The sequence below is a fragment of the Sapajus apella genome, unplaced genomic scaffold (assembly GCF_009761245.1).
Source record: "Sapajus apella isolate SASKATOON/1434 unplaced genomic scaffold, GSC_monkey_1.0 scaffold56, whole genome shotgun sequence".
NCBI classification, from domain to species: Eukaryota; Metazoa; Chordata; class Mammalia; order Primates; family Cebidae; genus Sapajus; species Sapajus apella.
Window position 1 is genome coordinate 2,118,174 of NW_022436996.1, and position 22,781 is coordinate 2,140,954.

A 22,781-nucleotide genomic window follows, 5' to 3' on the forward strand; every position below is an offset into this window, starting at 1 on the left:
TCTGCATTTTCATGTTGCTTGCACACGCTTCAAAGCTTAAACCGTTAGCTTAGGGATAACAGAGATACTCATGACTTCACATTATGACTGTGAAACATAAACTGCTATAAGGCCAAGTTAAAATAAACTTTGAGGCCAGGCATGGGAGCTCACACCTATAATCCTTGTGCTTGGGAGGCCAAGGCAAGAGGATCACTTGAGGCCAGGAGTTCAAGCCCAGCCTGTATAACACAGGCAGATCTTGTCTCTATCGCCTGTGGTCCTAGCTACCTGGGAGGCTGAGGCAGAAGGACTGCTTCAGTCCAGGAATTCGAGGCTGCAGTAACTATGCACCACTGCACTCCAGCCTGGGTGACAGAGTGAGAACCTGTCTCTCTCTTAAAAAAAAAAAAAAAAAAAAAAATCTGAAAGTGCCACAAAGGGGGTGTTTTGTTTTGCACGGGAGTGGTATCACCAGCACCTGTGCCCATCTGCCCAACACGACCACTTGGAAGAGGACAGCAGCAGCTGGACAGATGGGTTCTGGGCATACGTAACTTCTGTGTCTATTCTATATCCACATCTTAGTGACTTTTTTCAACAATCAAAGGTTAAGTCTGTAGCATTTGAGAGAGAAAAGGAAAATGTAAGTGCTGGGAAACACTCGACATCTGCGTATCTGCTAGAGAGGCTGGGTGTCCAGGGCCATTTCTACTTCCTCACAGAATTGGTTTTCCAGACTTAGCGAGTGGGGTGTGTTTGTTTCCCTCACGAGATAAATGCTAGTTAGTTCTCTGCAGGCAGTAATTATGTTTTCTTCAAGTTTACATCTCCAAATCCTTGCAAACAAGCAGCACCTAGTAAGAGTCAAATAACTAGGCCGGGCGTAGTGGCTCACGCCTGTAATACAAGCACTTTGGAGGCCAAGGCGGGTGGATTACCTGAGGTCGGGAGTTCAAGACCAGCCTGACCAACATGGTGAAACCCCGTCTTTAAAAAAAAAAAAAAAAAAGAAAGAAAGAAAAAGTCAAATAACTACTATTTGGTGTCCTCAGAGTTCCTTAAAGTACATTTGCAATTTGGAATTAGTAAGATGAATATCCTCTACTTTGTCAAAATGCTGCATGAGTGATGGTGAAAATCGCCTGTCTGTACTATGTTGTACATAAGACCATATCCACAGGGCTTATGTCAACTGATTTTTCCAAAGTTCAACTGCATCCCAAATACTTAAAATATAAAGGATCACATTTAGGCTGGGCATGGTGGCTCGTGCCTGTAATCCCAACACTTTGGGAGGCCGAGGCGGGTGGATCACCTGAGGTCAGGAGTTCAAGACCATCTTGGCCAACATGGTGAAACCCCATCTCTACTGAAAATACAAAAATTAGCCAGGCGTGGTGGCGCGTGTCTGTAGTACTGGCCATTCAGGAGGCTGAGGCAGGAGAATTGCTGGAACCCAGGAAGTAGAGGTTACAGTGAGCCAAGATCGCGTGCCACTGCACTCCAGCCTGGGCAACAGAGTGAGACTCTGTCTCAATACTTTAAAAAGGTAAAAATTCATCAATTTCTTTAAAACTGCACCCTCTAGTGGCCTATCTTATCTATTAATTTTTTTTTGACAGTCTCTCTGTCAAAGTCACACTGTCCAGCCCAGGCTGGAGTGCAGTGGTGCAATCTTGGCTCACTGCAACTACTTCCGGGGTTCAAGTGATTCTTGTGTCTCAGCCACCCCAGTAGCTGGGATTGCTGGCATGTGCCACCATGCCTGGCTAATTTTTGTATTTTTAGTAGAGACGGGGTTTTGCCATGTTGCCCAGGCTGGTTTCAAATTCCTGGCCTCAAGTGATCTGCCTGCCTCAGCCTCCCAAAGTGCTGGGATTACAGGGGTGAGCCATCAGGTTTGGCCATATCTACTGAAAAATTTTAAGACAATCACACCCCAGCCTCACTGCTTAGAGAACCCTGTCCAGTGTGCCGGCACCTCCTTTCCCTCCCTCCTCCTCTATCCCCCAAGATAGAGTTATTTGAAAATGGTTTGAAATACAAACTATAAAACCTTAGATAAAAAATTATTATCTCAAAACATAATACAATAACAGACAATGACATAGCTCTACCGAACTTTCACACGCAGTCAACAGAATAAGCCTTTGGGTTTACAAAGGACAGTTTACAGTCAAAGGGCCAGCTGCGCTCCTTTCTTGCCTGACTACATTCTCAGGGAAGCTTTCCCTTGCAGAGCCTGTGTAGCAAGGTCAGCTCTCGCTCTCAGCACGTTGGCTTCCTCGGCGCTTCTGTGGGCCTGTGCGCTCTTTAGCAAGAAGTGGCTGATGAACAGCTTCAAGCCCTCACGCAACACCCCCAGCTTTGGGTTGTCCGACACTCTGGAAAGGAATCGCATAAACACACGTCAGGGATGAGCTAGCCGCTCCGAGATCTGCCCGCGGTGTATAGGGATTCCCAAGGCCCACATCCTTGCCAACAGGTGTTCATTTCTTAGCTCTGGAAACAGCTCCTTAAATCAGGGGAAGAGTTGGGGGTAAGGGGTGGGTGAGGGGAGAGTAATTTTTATCTTGAATAGTGAGACATAACCAGTTTCTTTTAAAAATAGAATTCTCAATTAAGAACTTCCTGGCCAGGTGCGGTGGCTCACGCCTGTAATCCCAGCACTTTGGGAGGCCGAGGAGGGCAAATCACCAGGTTAGGAGTTCAAGGCCATCCTGACCCACATGGCGAAACTCCATCTCTACTAAAATACAATATGTATATGTATATTAGCTGGGCATGATGGCATGTTCCTGTAGTCCCAGCTACTTGGGAGGCTGAGGCAGGGGAATCGCTTTGAACCCAGGAGGCGGAGGTTGCAATAAACCGAGATTACACCACTGCACTCCAGTCTGGTGACAGAATGAGACTCCGTCTCAAAAAACAAACAAACAAACAAAAAACACAAAGAACTTCTTATTTTATTATTACCAACCATTGTTCATTGTTAACTAGTGGACAAGTTTCTGTTCCCCAAATCTAATACTGCATACTAGCTTAAAAATAGAACTGAAATGATTCATTAAGTTACACAGAGTACAACTTATAAATCAACACAAGCGCAAACCATCTCATCTCTCTTCCACGTCTCATCAGAACAAGTGGGGCACATACCTTGTGAAAATTAAACCGAGGTCTTCAACTTCTGTTTCCATTAACAGGATACTTAACACTTTTCGTAAAAAGTGGACTCTGGGTTTGTCCAATTCACTGAATTCAACTACCTAATGGTCAGGACATAGGGAAAAATGTTACATTGATTTAGCCAACTTTTTCAATGATTTGTAAATATAGTTAGAGTAAAAATTAATCTCCCCCCCCACCCCCCACTTTACCCGATTTAAGAAGCTATTTCCAGAGCTGTTGGCAAGGATGTGGGCCTTGGGAATCCCTATACACTGCTGGCAGAGGTGTGGCCGGCCACACGTACTGTTGAGAACAACTCAGCACTGTAAGTGGAATTCCCGGGGCATACACCTTATGAATCAGACATTTAGTATCTAGAACTGAAACATAAATTATCTCCATTCCCTAAAGTACCCATCCCCTAATTAAAACTATAAATATATAAAATTTACTTCCAGAAGACTAATCCATGTGTCTCGCTCTCCTAGAAAACTATCAAAAAATCAGAAGTAACTCAAACACGGATAGGTGGAATAAACATGTGAACTGCAGTAAACGTACACGGTAAGATGCTACCCAGAACAGACTCACGCCAACATGGACGGACCACATCTGAGCTGAATGTCAGCGAGCTAGAGGAGGGCATCAGCCTCTTCTAGCCAACCGACAGGAATGCTACCCACTGGGGGGTCCGCAGCCAACACCATCACAGGCGCTTGCAGACCCAAGGGCACAGCGAGACCACAAAAGCATGGCCAAAACCCAGAGAAACTCGGAATGAGGGCAGCCAGGCTGGGAGGGGCATCTCTAAAGGTCTGCGCCGAAGCATGCGCTCCTGCCACGCCTCTCCCACTCACCCGCGGTAGCTTCTAGGCAGTTCCAGGATGAGTGCAATGCCTCAAGTGGGCGGAGGGGGAACAATGCCTCCTCCATGTTCTAAGTTTTTCTGGTTGTCAGAATTCGGCATAAGGCTCGGGACCCTCGTTTTCAGTACAGTGGCCACACTTGGACACCCCACAGGAAGGGACGCACGGTGAACGGGAGCAGGTATGCTGACGAGCGCACAGGACACATGGAAACACACGGACTCCTGTGGCGGTAGCCGTCTTGCAGATCAGGCCACTGTAGTCAACGCCCCTGAACTACCTCTGCTTTTCACTTCCCTTTGCCCCTCAGGCTCTCCAAATTTTTAGGCTTTTCAGGGTCTGGTGGTCCCACCATCTGAGCCTTACAAGCCCACTTTGAACGCCCAATACATCTGATAAGATGTCTACGTTTCAGCCGGGCGCGGTGGCTCGCACTTGTCATCCCAGCACTTTGGGAGGCCAAGGCAGGCAGATCACAAGATCAGGAGTTCGAGACCAGCCTGGCCAACGTGGTGAAACCCCATCTCTTCTGAAAACACAAAAATTAGCTGGGCATGGTGGCGGGTGCCTACCGTCCCAGCTACTCAGGAGGCTGAGGCAGGAGAATCGCCTGAATCCAGGAGGCGGAGGTTGCAGTGAGCTGAGATCGTGCCACTGCACTCCAGCCAGGGTGACAGAGCAACATTTCATCTCAAAAGAAAAAAATGTCTAGGTTTCATGGTCCACTGCAAAGTCCCAAAATACAGCAGGGCAGGAGAAAGCCTACAGTTTTAAAACAACTTACAGCAAAGTGGGCAAACGCGCCTCACCTCTAAGGAAACCAGGCCCTACTCTGTCCACCCTTCTACTCACTAACAGTGACCAGTTCAGGATTTTATAATTAGCACCAGCACATTAACCTCAAACCCCAATTCACTCAGGTTAGCAAAAGAACTGTAACTGTGCCCTAATTTATCAGGTCGAGGTGTACCGTACGTTAGTCTGGCCATTTCTATGCTGGCTGGGATAACGTAAGCACTTTCCAGGTGAGTCAGAACCAAAGAAAACACACTGGTAAAACACGTAATGTAAACAACTGCACTCTCATTTCCATTGCTTTAAACATTTTCACACATTATACAAACCTTTAGGATGGAAAGTGAAAGCGATTTTGTCTTCAGCAAGTGGGCCACCAGATGAACCAAATTAGAGAAATTCATAGCTGGCAAGTTTTCCAAGTCCCGAAATTTGTCCCATATGCTGAACTGGAAAGTCATCTAGAAGCGTAGTTAATAGAAGAAAAAAGGTCAACGGCTGCAAATCATTACAATACATCACTAAGAACATAACCTAAAGGTATTCTTTTTCCTATTATCTTACATTTAATATCCTAAACACCAAGACTTTCAGTGGCAACCTCACTGTTCTTTCCTATAGAGCACAGTTCCAAACAGCTTCTCAACAATCTCTTTCTGGTGCACTGTTTTCCCTCAAATCAGCAGACACCAACAGAATATTCTAAGGCAAAGGCCACAGCGAGTGACATCAGAAGAGGCTGGTGCGGTGTGAACTGGTGAGGCGCTCCTGCTGCTGGCCACATGCTGCCTGCATCTGTGGCAGGAGAAGGTGACGTGCAGACACGGTGGACACTTGACACTCCCCTGTAGCCACCCCACTTCCACTCTCAGGGAATGTGCCCTGGCAGCCAGTGTGGACCATGTGACTGGGACTTCAGGGGCCTTCTGACTTGGGAAACTCTTTTGCAGGTGGGTTGAGCCAGGCAGCATGTTTAGAAAAAACAGCAGAGCAGATGAAATTGGTGCCTCTGCACTAAGTTACCTGAAATCTCCTTTCATATTCACAGAATTTGCTAGCCAAGAAAGCGTAGAAGGGATTATAAGTTTTCTCTTGAAGGCAGCAATCCATGAGAACATGAATGATTTCTCTCTCCTGCTGATCCTTAAGTCCAAGCCTAAAAAACAGAACAGCCATGACTGGAATGTCACTCAGCTTCCCACGTTGAATGGCTGATACCTTTCAGAGGAACACCTTCCTGCCTGGAAGGGTCTGGTTAGAGGGGAGCCAGGTAGGGGAGGTGGAGGCAGCAGTAGACATCAGCTAGGGTCCCAGCCCTGTCACAACCTCTCTGGTTGTGATGTGCCCAGACGTTTTTGTTTTAAAACTTGAGTTAGGGGGCCGGGCGTGGTGGCTCACGCCTGTAATCCCAGCACTTTGGGAGGCCTAGGCAGGTGGAACACCTGAGGTTAGGAGTTCAAGCCTGGCCAACATAGTGAAATCTCGTCTCTACTAAAAACACAAAACTTAGCCGGGTATGGTGGCTCATGCCTGTAATTCTAGCTACTTGGGAGGCGGAGACAAGAGAATTGCTTGAACCCAGGAGGCAGAGATTTCAATGAGCCAAGATCGAGCCACGATACTCCAGCTTGGGTGACAGAGCAAGACTCCATCTCAAAAAAAAAACAAAAAAACCCCAAAAAACTAGAGTTAGAGCTCATACGCAGTAAAACCTATCCCTTGTAGCACAGAGTCCTGTGAGTGTGGATAAGCCCATACAGTCAGGTCACCACTGCCACTGCCGAAACACAACTCCCCATCACCTGTGACAACCCTGGGCCGGGAGCCACTCATCGCTGATCTGCTTCTGTCCCTCTGGTTTTGCCTCTGCCTCTGTCACACAGATTCAGGGCAGCGTGGCTTTTGGCACTGGCAGAACGCACTTGAGAGTCACCGTGCTGTTGGGGCCTTGGGAGTTTGCCCCTTGTGAGGCCACGAGTGATTAGTATCCCTCAGACTACGTCTCACGGTATATCCTTTCCCCAGCTGAGGGGCACGTGGGCTGTATGCAGTTTCCGGTGAGATCTGAATACGCTGGGGCTGCCACCTCTGCACAGAGGCAGACACTCCGTACCTTAGGAGAGAAGCATCAGCTACGCCACAAAACAGCGCAGCCCCACGGAGGGCGCTCACGAGGAGGCGGCGCACGCAGCCCAAGGAGCCGAGTGATTTTTGCTGCACTTTTTATCAATTCACGTTAAAAACTTAGATTCATAACTCATGGTTTTGATGAGTAACAATGGGAAAAATTATTGTTTAATAAATGTACTTTGATAGGCCAAAATTTTCATAACACAAAGTCAACCAGAGGAACTAAAAGTCCTTCCGAGTACAAAGGATAAGCCAGACCCGCTGACTGGTGAGTAAGAGCTCTCCTCAAAAGAGCCCTTTTAGAGACAAAGAGTAACTAGTGAGACAGGATGTATTCAGCACAACAGCAAGGCCACAGAGAGGCAAAGGAGGCTTAGGAGGGCCACTTCAACTAGGCACCCCAGTTTAGAAAATAAAACCCTAATTATCAGAATCCTAAAATGAACCATCTTCTCCCTGTATTTCATCCTAGTCTGAAGCAAATAAAAGAAAATGTATTAACATTAAAGTGTTTAGAAGTACCTCAGAAAACTACACAGGTACATTTACAGGTTATTTTTTTTTAAAGAGATAGGGTCTCAGGGCCGGGCGCGGTGGCTCAAGCCTGTAATCCCAGCACTTTGGGAGGCCGAGGCGGGTGGATCACGAGGTCAAGAGATCGAGACCATCCTGGTCAACATGGTGAAACCCCGTCTCTACTAAAAATACAAAACATTAGCTGGGCATGGTGGTGCATGCCTGTAATCCCAGCTACTCAGGAGGCTGAGGCAGGAGAACTGCCTGAACCCAGGAGGCGGAAGTTGCGGTGAGCCGAGATCGCGTCATTGCACTCCAGCCTGGGTAACAAGAGTGAAACTCCGTCTCAAAAAAAAAAAAAAAAAAAAAAAGAGATAGGGTCTCAGTATGTTGCCCAGGCTGGTCTGTAACTCCTGGGCTAAAGTGATCCTCCTGTCTCAGCCTTCTAAGCAGCTGGGATTACAGGATCTTTAAAATCTCATTACAACTAATTACAGAAACTATACCAGAAGTTTTAAATGAAGAATCAGAACAACTTTATTATGAGGATTTATGTACGTTTAAGCAATTAATGGCCAGCAACAGCCACTGAGAAGATCATCTAATTCTTTCAGTCAAAACTCCCCAGTCTCCAGCCTGGGCAACATGGCAAGACCCTGTCTCAATAAAAGCCCCAAGCCCCTAATCTTTATATATCATAAACTGTCCTAACGAGGAACCACTAGAGGCAGATTAATAGGGAGATGACTAAGGGATGCACAGGTCTAACAGGGTGAGCGGACGGTAAGAAGAAAAGCCCAGCCCCGCCTAAGCAGCATGGGACTCAGTCATTCAAAACTCAAAAAACACATCAACTTATTTCTTTTACAGCATCTCATTAGTAGGTCAAAATGTGCACACAAATGCTTACTTTAGAAGTTTTTCAAAAGCATCCAGAAAATCTTCACTTGTCATTATTGTGCAGAATATGTTTCTCCTGATGTCCGTGTTCATCCTCTGCTTCCGGGCGAGTTCTACGATCTTGGAGCTGACCTGAAAGCATGATTAATGAACACGTCATACGCATGTCCACGCAAACTGCTTCCTGAGAGATGCCGCACAGTACTTTAGCGTAACTGAAATCCAGCTGTGAGGTCTACATGAGCGTTTGAACGTCAGCACCAAGTCCACTCTTGGGCAACCCCCTGCAAGGGGAAAGCAGAGCAAAGCCACAGCCACTGGAGGAGAAAACCACGCAATGTGGCAGACTTCTCAGTAGTGGTTCAACCTCAGAGTTAAGCGGTGATGAAATAAAACACAGAGAACGGGTCACCGGCAGAGCCTGGGGAACCATGACCACCACGAGTGACGCGGAATCCTGGGACAGGGAAGGACGTGGGGGAAGAACGAGGGAAGTCTGGATTAGCTATGGACTTGAATTTCTACAATGTGAAAGCCACGGTCTGTGGGCTGGCACGCACAGCGCGGGAGGCAGCTGAGCAGTCTCAGGAACGGACGCCTGCTCAGCGAGCATTCGGGTCCTCGCCAGCTCCCCTGTCCCCTGCCATTCAACTTTCAGATCTTTTGCATTTGTGTTTTGGGACTCTTAAAATCCAATAAAAAGAAGAACAGAAACGGAATAATTATATCACAACGTAATATTAACAGCAATTTCTGTAAGGCCTCCAAATAAACCTTGCAGATTTCAGTAACCATTCAAGAACAGTAAGGGAGCAGCTCCAGGTGAAGCCGTGACCACACACCACACAGGGGGTGCCGCCACCTGGCAGCCTTGAGCACAGGCGTCCCTACCGTCCCCGCGGGCTGCTTCTGCAGGTGCGTATGCTGACTGTTGTCAATCATCGGGGCCCCGCTCCAGGCAGACCCCACAATCCACCAGCGACCTGTCTGTTCCGCATTCAAGACGCTGTCCCAGGAGACGCGAAGCTGAGTCTCAGAACCTGAGCCGGCATGGCGGACCTGATTAAGAGAGAAGAGCTAATGAAATGCTTTTAACTGGTTCACATTCCGTACTCCAGCAGTGGTGGCTTTTGGTTTTTGACTATGACATTTCTGGTGCATGAATACTGGAATGATTCACTGGCAGTTGGGATGGTTAGCCTGTTTAGAACAATGCCAAAACTAGCGGTAAACTCACAGTGTTTTGTGTTTGAGAGTCCATCACCTGAAACAGGTGTTTGGAAAGCTGCCCCAACAGGGGAGAGTGACAGAGCTGCCTCAGGCTCAGTGGCAGGCAGAGGACACGCCTGGAACAGCCCAAGTCAACGACGATCTGGACTTGGGATGACAGGGGCTGAAAGACTCTCTCTGACAGGGAGGCTGCTGGGTCTCCATCCTGGCTGCACGTCAGAGACAGCCAAAAAACCTAAGTCAGCCAGGCGCAGTGGCTCACACCTATAATAGCAGCATTATAAGCCAAGGTGGGTAGATCACAAGGTCAAGAGATCGAGACCATCCTGGTCAACAAGGTGAAACCCCATCTCTACAAAAAATACAAAAATTAGCTGGGCATGGTGGTGCGCGCCTGTAGTCCCAGCTACTCGGGAGGCCGAGGCAGGAGAATTGCTTGAACCCAGGAGGCGGAGGTTGCAGTGAGCCGAGATCATGCCATTGCACTCCAGTCTGGGTAACAACAGCAAAACTCCATCTCAAAAAAACAAAAAACAAAAAATAAACAAAAAAACGTAAGTCATCCTGATTTTCTTGATCCGGGTGGGGCCTTGGCCTTCTCTGAAAGCACCAGACAATCCAACGGTGCAGCCCAAGTTTAGCACCCAGGTGAGGCGAAGAGGAGGCTTGCCTATCGTGGGCTACCCCCACATGACATTCTGCAGGAGCGAGCATGGCCAGGCCACCAGGAGAGCCCCAAGGAAAAGCGAGCAGCCTTTGTGCTGCCTCTGAGCGCTCTCACTCACCAGACACTATCCTGACTTGCAGGTCTGACTGTTTCTTGATTTTCCCAACGGGCTCATGCTAATACAGAAGCTGTGAGCAAAGCAGAACTGCAAGTTCCTTGGCTTACCAGAGCTCTCTGCAGCTTCCTCAGCTTCTCCACAGGCTCGGGATCATAGCCTGGAATTTTACGCATGTCATTGTTCTTCAGGGCCATCATTGTCTCTAGCATAAACCGAATCTTCAAGAAAAATTAAAAGATTAGAAGTCCAGCGTTTCAAACAGTCTAAACTGCTCAAGTTGGCAAGAAATCTACCATACCTAATGCACCTGGCCACCACTGCTACCATACAAAGTCAGAGCGGTCTTTAGGTAGAGATGGTCTGAACCAGCCTCACCGCTTACTCAGGATTACGTAGTATTTTAAAACAGAATGTGTCCCTCAGCCTCAATCTCACTTTGCCCTTCTGCTTGCCACACCTCACCTGTCCACACCACCCTCCCTGCTGGCCATCTCGGCCCCTCCTGCGCTCCTGCTCCCACAATAGCCCCTGGCGACCTGTGTGGACACCCTCTCCCTACCACTGGCCTTGTGGTTTTAACTTTAAAACTGGAAATAATGTCATACTTATAGAAAAATTGCAAGAACAGCACAAAGAATTCCCCCAAACCCTCTGAGATATCCCCAAATGTCAACTTCTTATTGATACAGAATTCACATCCATAAAACTCACCCAGGTAAGGTATATAATCAGATGGCTTTTAGTCTATTCAGAGTTGTGCAACTATCACCAGTCAATTTCAGAACTTTCTCATCACCCAGAAGAGAAACTCCAAACCCGTTAACCGCTTCCTAGTTCTCCCAACTCCCCAGCCCTAGGCAGCCACTCATCTGCTTTCTGTCTCTTTTCCATTTTAAACCATTTTCCATCTAACCCGCCGCTCCCCTTCCATTCTCTAGCCTCTCCTCTTTACAGACTGCCTTCTTCGGTGACCAGGATAGGCCAGTAGGGACCGCTGTCACAATTTAGCCCAAAATGCAAATCCCTTCTTCCTCTTGCTGGTCCTTAGCATCCCACAAGGGCATGAATTCTTCCTGGGGACACTAGGGGAACCCCAGCTCCCGCGACTGTCCTCATTTCCTCCTCCCTCTTGACGCCTTCTCGTTCTCATGTGCCAGCTCTCCGTCCTCCCTGTAGCTAAATGTCAGTGCTCCTTAACCTTAAAGTCCTCTTCACAGCCCACCCCATGTCAGGCGAGTCCACCTACTTCCATGGCTTCTAGGACCCCCTTTACGAGAGCAGCCCCAAATCCCTTCAGCCCACTCTGTTCACAGCTAACTCAGGAGCTTTAATTTCAATCTTTCAAAAAAGAAGGTACCCATTCTCCTAAATCCTCACCTCCTCTTGCACGGCCCCCTGCGCCCAACAGGTGATCCTGAGCCCTCCTTCCCTTCACCCCAATCCACATTAGGACTGGTCACTTCTAAGGTCCACGTCCACACCTGCTGCCACGATCCCAACATTAGCCACCACTCACTCCCCAGCTCCTGCAAAACTCCCTCCTACCCCAACTGCCTCACGCCTCTTTCTACTTGGAGTCCAAGTGACCATCAGAAGGAAAACTCCAGCCTGTCACTCACCTGCTCGGAACCCTTCAGATGCCTCTAGGATAAAACCCTCAGTTCCCTGCAGTAATTAACAAGGGTCCAGAGACCTGGACTCCGCCTTTTCTCTTGTGATGCCCCCTCACGGCTCTCACACTAACCCTTCTCGTGTTCCTCCCCAAAGGGCTTCCACACATCTCGTCATCTGAACAGCGCACAAAGTGGGAGCTGCCATCAGTCCCTGTTTTACAGAGGGGGCCTGAGGCTCAGAAGATCCAGCTTATGCTACCGATAAGTGTCAGAGCTGAAGCCCAATCCAGGCTGACCCTAGAGCCCCATGTCCTGTGGCCTCCTCCGTAAATATTTTTTGAATGGATGAATGTTAAATAAATCAATTTTTAAATTCATAAAACATTTTTCTGAGTTCTTAATAAAGGAATAAGGTTCATTCACATATTAAAGCCAGAAAACTGGATGAGACAGAGACAACAGAAATCATTAGAAAAGGAAGTGTAATATTTACCCAGATACTGATTTTTAAGTTCTGGCCAGTGTGTGAGCTTAGGGACTTAGGAAGCAGATTGAATGTCGCATGCGTACCCTGGTCTGGTCCTGAAACTTGCTGCCTGCGCTGCTGGCTTTGGTCTGGGCTTCAGTGATCAGCTCCTTCAATGATAAAGCATCATCTTTTCTCAACGAAAAGCCCACAGTTTTCAGCATTAACAAGATCAGTTCAATATCTTTTTCGGTGAAAGTTCCAATAAGTTTTTTCAAAATGTCAAAGACAAGGAGAGACTGCACCACATGGAAGTTGTATAAATGGGCAATAATGGTGAACAGGTTGCCACATTCTTTCCCTTCGCTTCCGTGCTTATAGACGTCATCAAACTTCCTCACCACCGCCTCCAGAAAGTGAGCACCGACCTGAAAGAACCGTACAGAAAAAGGGTCATTATGTTATTCCTAGAAAGCTTCGTTTCTACTTCAACAAGCAGAACCGGCACTGTTTAAACTAACAAAGTGTCAGGCAGGGCGTTTCAACAAGGCATCCCTCGGCAACCCAGAGCCGCCGGCCACAGCATCCCAGCCTGGACACAAGGGCACCTTCCTCTTGTGAAAATCAACAGTGAAGGGGAATGGTTTGGCCAGCAACTGTTCTGACTCCCTGGAAAAATAAAACTGTTGAAAATGTTGTTAAAAACACATCTATAGCTCTAAAAATGCTCCACTACCTAACAATAATCATTTCTTAAAAGATTTTTTGCAGATTTTTACCCCAAATTAATTTCTTACAAGGAAGCAATAAAGCAGACAGATAAACGCAACACATTCTGAAGTAATATCAGAGGTTGCCAAGTAGACAAATACTTAGTAATCACTAGAAGGGACAGGGTTGAGTCTCTGGCGCTAAAGTAGCTTGTGAATACACTCACCTGGCTCAGCCAGTGGTTTGAGGGGCACTGACCAGGCCCTGATGGGGATCAGGGGGCAAACCACACACTGCCCTGAGGGACAGAACTGAGGCCAGGAACTGCCAGGCCTAGTGGAGCTAAGCAAGGCCTACAGCGTTTTCCTTATGCTGTTCTGGCACATTCTACCCCAGGCTCCATAACTGTGGACCGCAGGATGAGAAGACATGCACGTGGCACATTCTATCCCAAACTCCGTAACTGGGCACTGAAGGATGAGACCTGCACGTGGGTCTGTGTGGTTTCCAGCAAGGTCCTGGACTTGGGTTTCTTCACTGTGTACAACAAAGATCACGACACTTGAGGGCAGAAAGAGTGGTTTGCAATCTTGCTGGCATTGCTATCATGTCACCATTTTCTCTCAGATCTCAACTTAAGCTGAGACTGGAGGGAGAAGGCAGAAGCAGGGACATGGTGGTGACACAGAGTGACATCCACAGCCTGGTCAGGAGGTGATGGCCTAAATAAAGCAGCTGCACTGGACCAGGGATGAGGGGGCTGGCGACCACAGTGACACATGGCAACACGTGACACTGGCTGTAAAACTGAAGGGTCTGTGACTCCCCAGTTTCTGGTGTGGGTAACCAGGAACTATGTGAGGGGCGGCAGGCTTCTGGGGCTGGACAAAACCAGCTTAGGGGTTGCTGAAGCTTCCACAGGGCCATCCAGGCAGGACTGGATGGAGATGTGCAGCGTGTCAGTGAAAATCACAGGCAAGGCTGAGCTCCACCATTCAGGCTTCAGTGTAATGGGAAGTACACACACATCATTGCTGGACTGCCAAAAATTCAACGCTAGAAGAATCCAAAGAAAGGCCAACAGACCTGCAGGAGCCACAGGGACTTCTCAGAGGCCGGCTCTGATGGACCTGATATGCCTCTCAGTTTGTAAAGACCGGAGACGTAACCAAGCCCACGTGTACTTTCCAATTCAAGCCCTTTCAATGAAGAGAAATGGAAAGATATAGTCTATTATGGCTACCATGTTATATTCAAATGTAAATTTTAAAAGTAAATTAGAATTCTGCAGACATCAAGAAAAATTCAGCCATAAAGCATATTCAAGTATGTTTTCAATTACATCCAAATTTCTCAAAATTCTAAATCTGAAGTTCCATGTAATGTCTTCAAAATAAAATACAACAGCATAACATTTAAGAATATTAAGTAAAATTCACGTTGGTAAAGTTATCCAAGCAGATACTGTACGTTAATTCTGATGTGGAAATTTTAACATGAATCTGTACAGAGTGTGTTTTTGAGTTTTATGACTCACAGAAGCAATTCAGCAGCTGACACCATCGTCTTTAACACAGAATGCTTTTCTCGGCCCAGCATTGAGGGCAGCGGAACGGAGCCGCATCCTGAGCACCCATCGCATACTGGCAGAAACTTCCGTGGATGTCATTAACTAAAGTACTATAATGACTTCCCCTCAGAACAAGCCATTTCATTGTCCTTCATGCAATTAGCAAAGGTTTAAATGAAAGCAGGCCCAATAATTTCATGTTTTCCAATCCGGTCAATTCCTGATGTGCTGCGGGTGGTCAGGGTCTATAGCTTTTCCTGTAACTCACTGATATACTGCCTGTACTAAGATCATTCTGATGATTAAGTCAGCTGAAGCATGCCAGTGTCCTCTAGGACAGGGAGATACCAAGAGAGTCACAGGATGGGCTGGAATCACGGTAATCACAGGGCCCAGGAATGGCACCCAGTGATTCCATCACTTTGTAATGGCAAGAAAACAGACTCCCACGTTCTTATGCATGAACATGAGGACAGCTCTTAGAAACACAGAACACAAGAGTGTGCCCAAAGCAGCAGGTGCAGATTTTCATATCTGAGGTGACCCACGTAGCTGAGAAGAGTCCTGTACTCAGACACTCAGGCCTGTGCCCGTCTCTCCTGCCCTCGGCTTCATAATGCCCCACAGGCCTTAGAGTCACCACCTTTCAAGAAGCGGCCATGTGACTACTGCTAGATATGGAAAAATGTGGGTCAGAAAATAATCCAGGAACAGCAATGAGATTTGCAGTGGCAGGAAAAGCCAGCCAGAGGAAGGGCAGAATTTCAACACGAAAATTCCTCCCTCTCTGTACATAAAGAGCAACGAGCCTTCAATGAGCACTTATTGCGGGCCAGCTCTTTTCTATGCCTGACATGAACGAAGTCGTTAACCTAACGACTGGATGAGGCACGAGCCCCTCGAAGTGGAACAGCCCGTGCACAGCACAGCACCTTCTGCACTCAGGCAGTGTCCCCCACACCACACTGCCTTCAGGAAGCCCCAGTGACAAGAAGGCAAATTCATTTAGGCAAATCTGCGCATTTAAAGCAAACTTTGGAGAGTCCCACTCTGTAAGACTAAATAATTGTTAAGATTATAATTGAGAGAAAATAATATAAAAACGAAAGGAATGTGAGTAGCTTTGCAGGAGAAAGCATGCTTGCCTAGGAGCCCAGAAAACAAGTTCTGTGTGTGTGTTTTTTTGAGATGAGTTTTGCTCTTGTTGCCCAAGCTGGAGTCCGCAACCTCCACCTCCCCGGTTCAAGCGATTCTCCTGCCTCAGCCTCTGGAGTAGCTGGGATTACAGGCATGTGCCACTAGGCCTAGCTAAGTTTTATATTTTTAGTAGAGACAGGGCCTCACCACATAGGCCAGGATGGTCTCAATCTCTTGACCTCGTGATCCGCTCACCTCGGCCTCCCAAAGCACTGGGATTACAGGTGTGAGCCATTGTGCCCAGCCAGTTCTGTGTACTTTTAACAAGATGTGTGATCTTAGGAATTTCACACAGCGCTTCAGTGGCTTTGCCTGCTGCACCACAAAGCAGGGTTCAGTAAATGTCTGCCCTGATTTCACCGGGACACTGTGGGATCAACGGTGAGGAGGATACACAGTATACAAACATGCACCCAGGAATTAGCCTTTTAGGGACGCTGCTGCTACGGCCTATTTTTTTGGAGTCCAGCTGCCAGAAGGCAAAAAACTAAGAAAACCACCATCAAAAAAGACTGTAGCATTTAAAGATCCAAATGGGTTAAAGACTGCATTTACATGTAAATCCTGTATCGACCCAATCATCCACTCGCTCACCTACCTCTGAACAAACTCCTTTAACCAGACTGACCTCCTTCAACACACCTGAAATCAGCTACCTTGAGGGAACTGGGATATTAACTAGAAGGGTTCTGACTTTCCTGTATTCAGTTAACAGAGAACAGGCGCAGAGCGGGGCAATGACTGCGGAACCAGGGTCATCAGCAAAGAGCATCCCTGGCTTTAAACACCAGGGGTTCATTCGGCAAGGAAGAGTAAGAAAGGGATGTGGGGTGGGGCGGACATTCACTTAGCACCTGTCGAGTGCCAGATGCTTCCTGTACACTGTTCAATTCAATCCCAACAAAAGCCCACTTCACTGTCGAGAAAGGGTCATGACACAGAAAGGGCACCGGGCCTCCAGGCAGCCTCACACCCCAGAGCTCTCACATCACCCCCCAACACCAACACCTCAGGAGCGAGAGCACGCCAACCATGACCTTCCAAACATCTGAAACAAATCAGTGTTAAAGGAGAAGTGCAAAGGGAATGAAGGCACGCCTGAGCTGTAAGTCTAGAAGAAAATTAACATATAAAGACATGCTAGACTGGACAGAACAGGGCTGGGAACAGCGGCTCCTGCCTGTAATCCCAGCACTTTGGGAGGCCAAGGCAGGAGGAGCGCTGGAGCCCAGGAATTTGACACCCGCCAGGGCAAGAGAGTGAGACTCCACTTCTGCCCCCACCCCTGCTAAAAAAATTAGCCAGGCATAGTGGTGTGGGCCTGCAGTCCCAGCTACTCTGGAGGATGAGGTGGGAGGATCACTTGGGCCTGCAGCCACTGAGCTCCAGCCTGGACAACAGAGTGAGACTCTGCCTCAAAAAAAAAAAAAAAAAAGGCAAAGTTAAGCAAAATCAAGTACTTCCTGAATGCTTTTTACAACTACATAACAGACAATGTAGTATTTATTCAGAACAAAAAGGAATTAACACAAGAAAACCACCCACAGCACACAATTACGCACTTATCAGGCCTATCATTAGAATGATCACCATGAGACACTAGTGATAGTCTGGAGAAAAGGTACAACAGTACCTCAATTCCAACTGTGTGGTGAAGGATGCTGACTAAGAGAACATGCTCCATCATCAGTCTGCTGGGCATGGCTGAGGCAGGGACGCAGGCACCCATGAGGGCGGAGGTCAGGGTGTCATTCATATCCTTCCTGCTGTGGGCCATGTAGAGTTCCTCCAGCTGCCCACTGATGGAAGCCATGTTGGGTTCACTCAGCCTGCAGAGAATTGTAAAGACAGAAAGCAACAATGTTTCCAATTAGGAATTTTCGGTTCAATTTTGAAAAATTAAGTTATCAATACCAAAAATATATGTATTTACGTCTATAAGATGCACACCCACATACTCTCAATTCTCTCTCTCTCTCTATATATATATATATATATATTTTTTTTTTTTTTTTTAAGACAGAGTTTCACTCTTATTGCCCAGGCTGGAATGCAATGGCGCAATCTTGGCTCACCACAAACTTCACCTCCTGGGTTCTAGGGATTCTCTTGCCTCAGCCTCCTGAGTTGTTGGGATTACAAGCATGAGCCACCACACCTGGCTAATTTTTGTATTTTTAGTAGAGACACGGTTTCACCACGTTGGTCAGGCTGGTATCAAACTCCTGACCTCAGGTGATCCGCCAACCTCGGCCTCCCAAAGTGCGATGATTATAGGTGTGAGCCACCATGCCTGGCCAATGTATTCCATTTTTATGTACACTTTTGACCCCTTAACAGTTCTTATCTTGACCCAACAACCCAGCCTGTATCATTCGTAACCACATAATATCTGGAATGCTAAACATGTAACTGCTGTCTTCACGAGATGAAATGTGGCCATACTGAGGCATACCCTAGATTCTCTTTAGTAGCTGAGGATACTCCCCTGCATATCCTGATCCAATATCCCCATAGGCAGGGTCCAGCCTTAGGATGTGTTGTTAGGAAAAATGCTAACTTTTTCATTTCTCAGGTGGCACAAAAATCCTTAGTTCCTAACACTGGAAAAGGCTGCTCTGTCTGAACGGGTAGTGGGGGGAAGGCTGCATACACACGTACGTGGAAGGTTCTTCGTTGTGCACCTGCGCTAATACTGCATGCAACATTCAAATGGAGGGTTACGGTACATTTCCAGGATAACAGGAAACAAAAAGCAATGCAAGGGAGAAGGGGGTTGGGTGAGCCCATGGAGGGGCAGCATGAGAGATGGTGGTGACTCAAATCTTCATGTGATAAAACTACACAGAATGACATGCACACACATGGAGATGCACACACAGGAGATGCACACACACACCCTCAAAACCAAAGAGCTGATGGGCAAGCACAACTGACAAAGCCTCACCTGTATGGTTTCCAATCAGTTTATAACAACAAAATACAGACATGAGCAATGAGTAAGGGGGAGGGAAGACCAGGTGAATGTGTTTCTGCAGAGAGGGGATACAGGCCAGTCCTTCCATCACTGTCCTTAGATGGACACAGAACCTCTGCCCCATTCCTTCCCGCTTCTTGGAATAACAATGTGAGCATCTGGGGACTCTCAAATCCTGAGGGGATTCAAAGTATCCAACAGTTGGGTATCCTCTCCTCAAGGTATGGGTCTGGGTGCATCAAGACAAGGAAAAAGGATCCAACCGACTGTCCCCATCATTTCTGTTTGAATTGCTGGGATGATTCCTACATTTTTAGAAAACAGACAACCTCTTTAAGTGACACAATGTAACAATATTGCAAGGTCACCTGTTAAGTAGACCTTTCACATGTTTCTTTAGCCTTTCTAGTTCTTCCTTTTTCTTGAAGTCCACTGTTTCCTCAACTCGCCTCACATGAGGTGGGACATACTTTTCATCACTTTCACAAAGACCCTGCTTGAAAACAGAAATAGATTACAAAAAATTTACACTGCCCAAATCCTGTTTTTTTCTTTGTCATATGTGCTTTTAAATATTAAATTCGCAAGAACTGGTGAAAGCTACTACTGATCACTGCTGCTTAAAAACACCTGATTTGAGTGCTTAGCACATGGGTAAACAGTCCACTCAGCACGCTGTGCCTGTCGTTCTTTCCATTAATGCTATGAATAATACATTCCATCATCTTGCTTCCCCCTGTAGTTCTTCAGACCTAACTGTGCACCTCTGGTGTCTGTCCGCCTCCAGCAAAGCCCCGTCTACTACGCTTTTGCTCAGCCTTAATTTACTGCTGGTACCGTAGCATACAAACACCTAAATTAAACATACTGCTAGTTTTGGAGGGAGTGTCCTAAAAATAATTTCAAACTTGTTTAAAAGTAGTATCTAAGTTTATATGGTAAAAATCAAAACCAACTCACTGCTATTTCCTAGATTACCAGGGGGATGGTGGTGTTTGCAAATCATTGAGGACACAGACATTTTTAAGGCAGGATCCACTGCTAGGTAGTTTAAACCTGGTTCAGTAAAGAATATTTACATAAATGAACTAGTGCGATGTGGGGAAAAGGAAACGCAGGCAATTCTATACAGCTGACTCCAACCATGAGCTACAAGCTGGAAGACAGTGGCGCAATCTCGACTCACTGCAACCTCTGCCTCCCTGGTTCAGCCTCAGCCACCCGAGTAGCTGGAATTAAAGGGGCATGCCACCATGCCCAGCTATTTTTTCTATTTTTAGTACGGACGGAGTTTCACCACGTTGGCCAGTCTGGTCCCAAACTCCTGACCTCAAATGGTCCGTCCGCCTCGGCCTCCCAAAGTGCTGGGATAACAGGCGTGAACTTTATCTTTAATTCAATGTTGGACTTTATCCAAGGAAATGCTGCAAACTAGCTTTGTGTTTTAGGAAATTCACTCTAGAAGCAAGTCGGACCGGCAGATATCCTTGGATATTTGAAAGTGACCTGAACAGAACGGGTGGGGGGGTAACAGGTTTAGAGACCTGGACCGGTCCCATAAGTCCCGGGAATAAAAATGTCTCTGTATTGCTTTTCCCCTAAACTTTACATTACGAAAATTTAAAAACATAAAAATTGACTCAAAAGAGTAACTTACTTGATTTACTCACATTCAGCTGAAACCATTATCAATACAGAAAGTCTGCGTCATTTCTGTGCCACGCTCCCTTCCCGCCCCGTTATTTTGAAGGAAATCCCAGAGGGCCTAGAGAGTGTTCACACGGTACCTGATCGGTTATGTCACCGATCTCCGAGGAATTTTCACTCTTTTCTTCATCTTCTGCAAAACGGACTCTCTTCCCCCTCCTTTTCACCTGCGCTCCCTTCTCCTTTTCTTCCCCCTGTTCCTGTTCTAAGTCCTCGTCGTCGTCCTCGCTCTCCGCCTGCAGCGCCTTCTTTTCCTTTTCTGTGTCCTCCTCTTCCTCGCCCTCCTCACTTTCGTCCTGGGCGTCACTCTCTAAGTCACTTTCGGGGAGTGTCTGTCCGGCATCTTCCTCCTCCTCCTCCTCACCACTGCTGTCGTACAAGCCGCTATTCTTCTCAGACTCCAGGGCTCCCAGAATGTAGCCGAGCCCGTCGCGCGCAAAGCTCAGCGGTATGGAGCTGCCGCCGTCCTTCTTCCTGCGCTTGTTCAGGCCGAGGCAACGCTCCAGCTTTCGGATCTCTCGGTCCTCCTCCTCGTTGGCCGCTAGAAGCGCCCGTTTCCGGGCAGCGGCGGTGGCGGCTGCGGAGGGTCCGGTCTTCCCGGGAGGGGCCTGGGCCTGGGCCCTGGCCCGGGACGGCCGCGGCTCCTTGGGAGGCGAGGGGTCCCGACTGGGAGCGGGGCGGGCGCGCTCCGCTGTGTGCCGCCGGGGACCACTCGCTTCCGCGGCTCCGCCTCCGGGGCCGGGACCCTGGTTGGGGCCGGCCGACCTCTGCAGCCGGCGCGCTTTCCGCAGGTGCCGCTTCTCCTTCCTCAGTTCCTTGCGGCTTTTTCTCCCTCCCGGGCGGAAGCGCACCGGGGCGCCGGGGCCCCCGCAGCTCCCGGGAGCCTCGCCCTCCGAGGTCGCCTGCACGAACTCTTCCACCGCTAGCTTGAGCCTCTTCAGGACCTTCTGCCCACCGCCGCCAGGTCCGCGGCGCGACCCGCGGCAGCCTCTGCGCTTCATGCGGACCACGCGTCCCCGCGATCCGCCCAGGCCGGCCTCCACAGTGTTCTTGGGCGCCGCCATGTTTCCAGACGCGTGGACGCCCCGCTTCCGGCCCGGGCGGGACTTCCGGGGAGAGGGGCGGCTGCGCGGGGAGGGAGGGAGGGCGGGCGGCGCCCCCTGCAGGCAGGAGGGCGGCAGCGCGCAGAGCCGCGCCGGGCGGGGATTCGGGCTGCGGGGGCAGCCGGGCGGGGGGCGCCCGGGGCAGGCGAGCGATGAGCGCGGAGGTGCCTTCGCGTTTAAAAGGGAAATCCTCGCGGATGGTGGAGGGGAGGCTCCGCGCGGCGGGAGGAGGAGCCCGCGCTGCGCGCGTCCCCTGCGGCCTCCTGGGCCTCGCGCGGTGCCGGGGGTTGGCGGCGACGCTGGGGTGCGCGGGCCCCGGGTTCGAGGCCGCTGGGACCCGCGAACGCGACCGCGTTTGGAAATAGGGCCTTTGCGGATGTGGGCGAGACGAGGCCTCGCTGGGTTAGGACGGGCCCCGATCCGGTGCCCGCCGTTCTCCTGAGAAGCGGGCTCTGGACTCGGACCGGGGAGACGCCTGTGGCCCCAGGCGGCCGAGGACCGTGGAGGACCCGGCCCTGCCCAGCCTGGGTCCCCACCGGGGGCGGCGCGTTTGCGGTTCCTGGTTACTGGGGAGCCTGAAGCGGGAAGCGGCCTCAGCGGCCGCGCGGTTTGCGCCTGGGTGTTGGGAGCGGGGGCTGCGGGCGCGGCCTGGCCCAGCGGGGTGGGGGGAACGCGGGGCTGCTGCCCGGCTCTGGCCTGACCAGGGCCCGCTTCTCTTCCCAGGCAGCTCCAGAAGCTTCGTTTCCACAGAGCTCCCGCCCTTGACTTTATGGATTTAATTTGTCATTATTACTGTTTCTCGAGACCTAGCCTCACTCTTGCCCAGGCTGGAGTGCCGTGGTGTGACCTCAGCTCACCGCAACCCCCGCCTCCCAGGTTCCAAGATTCTCCTGCCTCAGCCTCCCTGGCAGCTGGGATTACAGGCGCACGCCACCACACCCGGGTAATTGTATTTTATAGTAGAGATGAGGTTTCACCACGTTGGCCGGGCTGGGCTCAAACTCCTGACTCCTGATCTGCCCACCTTGGCCTCCCAAAGTGCTGGGATTGCAGGTGTGAGAC

At 49.0% G+C, this 22,781-nt stretch overlaps 1 protein-coding gene across 2 annotated transcripts; it reads right to left on the reverse strand.

Annotated features, from left to right (window-relative positions):
• Window positions 1-1,503: 1,503 nt before the first annotated feature.
• NOM1 (nucleolar protein with MIF4G domain 1) lies at window positions 1,504-21,680 on the reverse strand. Of its 2 annotated transcripts, none has more exons than XM_032244886.1 (11): window positions 20,697-21,680; window positions 19,278-19,405; window positions 17,566-17,761; window positions 12,559-12,882; window positions 10,483-10,593; window positions 9,252-9,419; window positions 8,371-8,492; window positions 5,838-5,970; window positions 5,144-5,275; window positions 3,142-3,251; window positions 1,504-2,366 (listed from the first exon to the last, which is right to left on the reverse strand). In XM_032244886.1, the coding sequence occupies exons 1-11, from the start codon at window positions 21,678-21,680 to the stop codon at window positions 2,192-2,194; spliced, it is 2,583 nt and encodes an 860-aa protein (XP_032100777.1). In that variant the 3' UTR covers window positions 1,504-2,191. The 2 variants fall into 2 exon arrangements, with proteins under 2 accessions (XP_032100777.1, XP_032100778.1); XM_032244887.1 differs by having other exon boundaries at window positions 2,046-2,366; window positions 19,278-19,402.
• Between the last annotated feature and the right edge of the window lie 1,101 nt (window positions 21,681-22,781).

Excerpts from the sequence above, each read along its gene's own strand:
- NOM1 (XM_032244886.1), bottom strand. The coding sequence starts at position 21,680 with ATGGCGGCGCCCAAGAACACTGTGGAGGCCGGCCTGGGCGGATCGCGG. Across the intron at positions 17,762-19,277 it reads GTGAAAGGTCTACTTAACAG|GCTGAGTGAACCCAACATGG; the intron begins GTGACCTTGCAA and ends AATTCTCTGCAG. Across the intron at positions 8,493-9,251 it reads AGAAGCAGCCCGCGGGGACG|GTCAGCTCCAAGATCGTAGA; the intron begins GTAGGGACGCCT and ends TCATGCTTTCAG.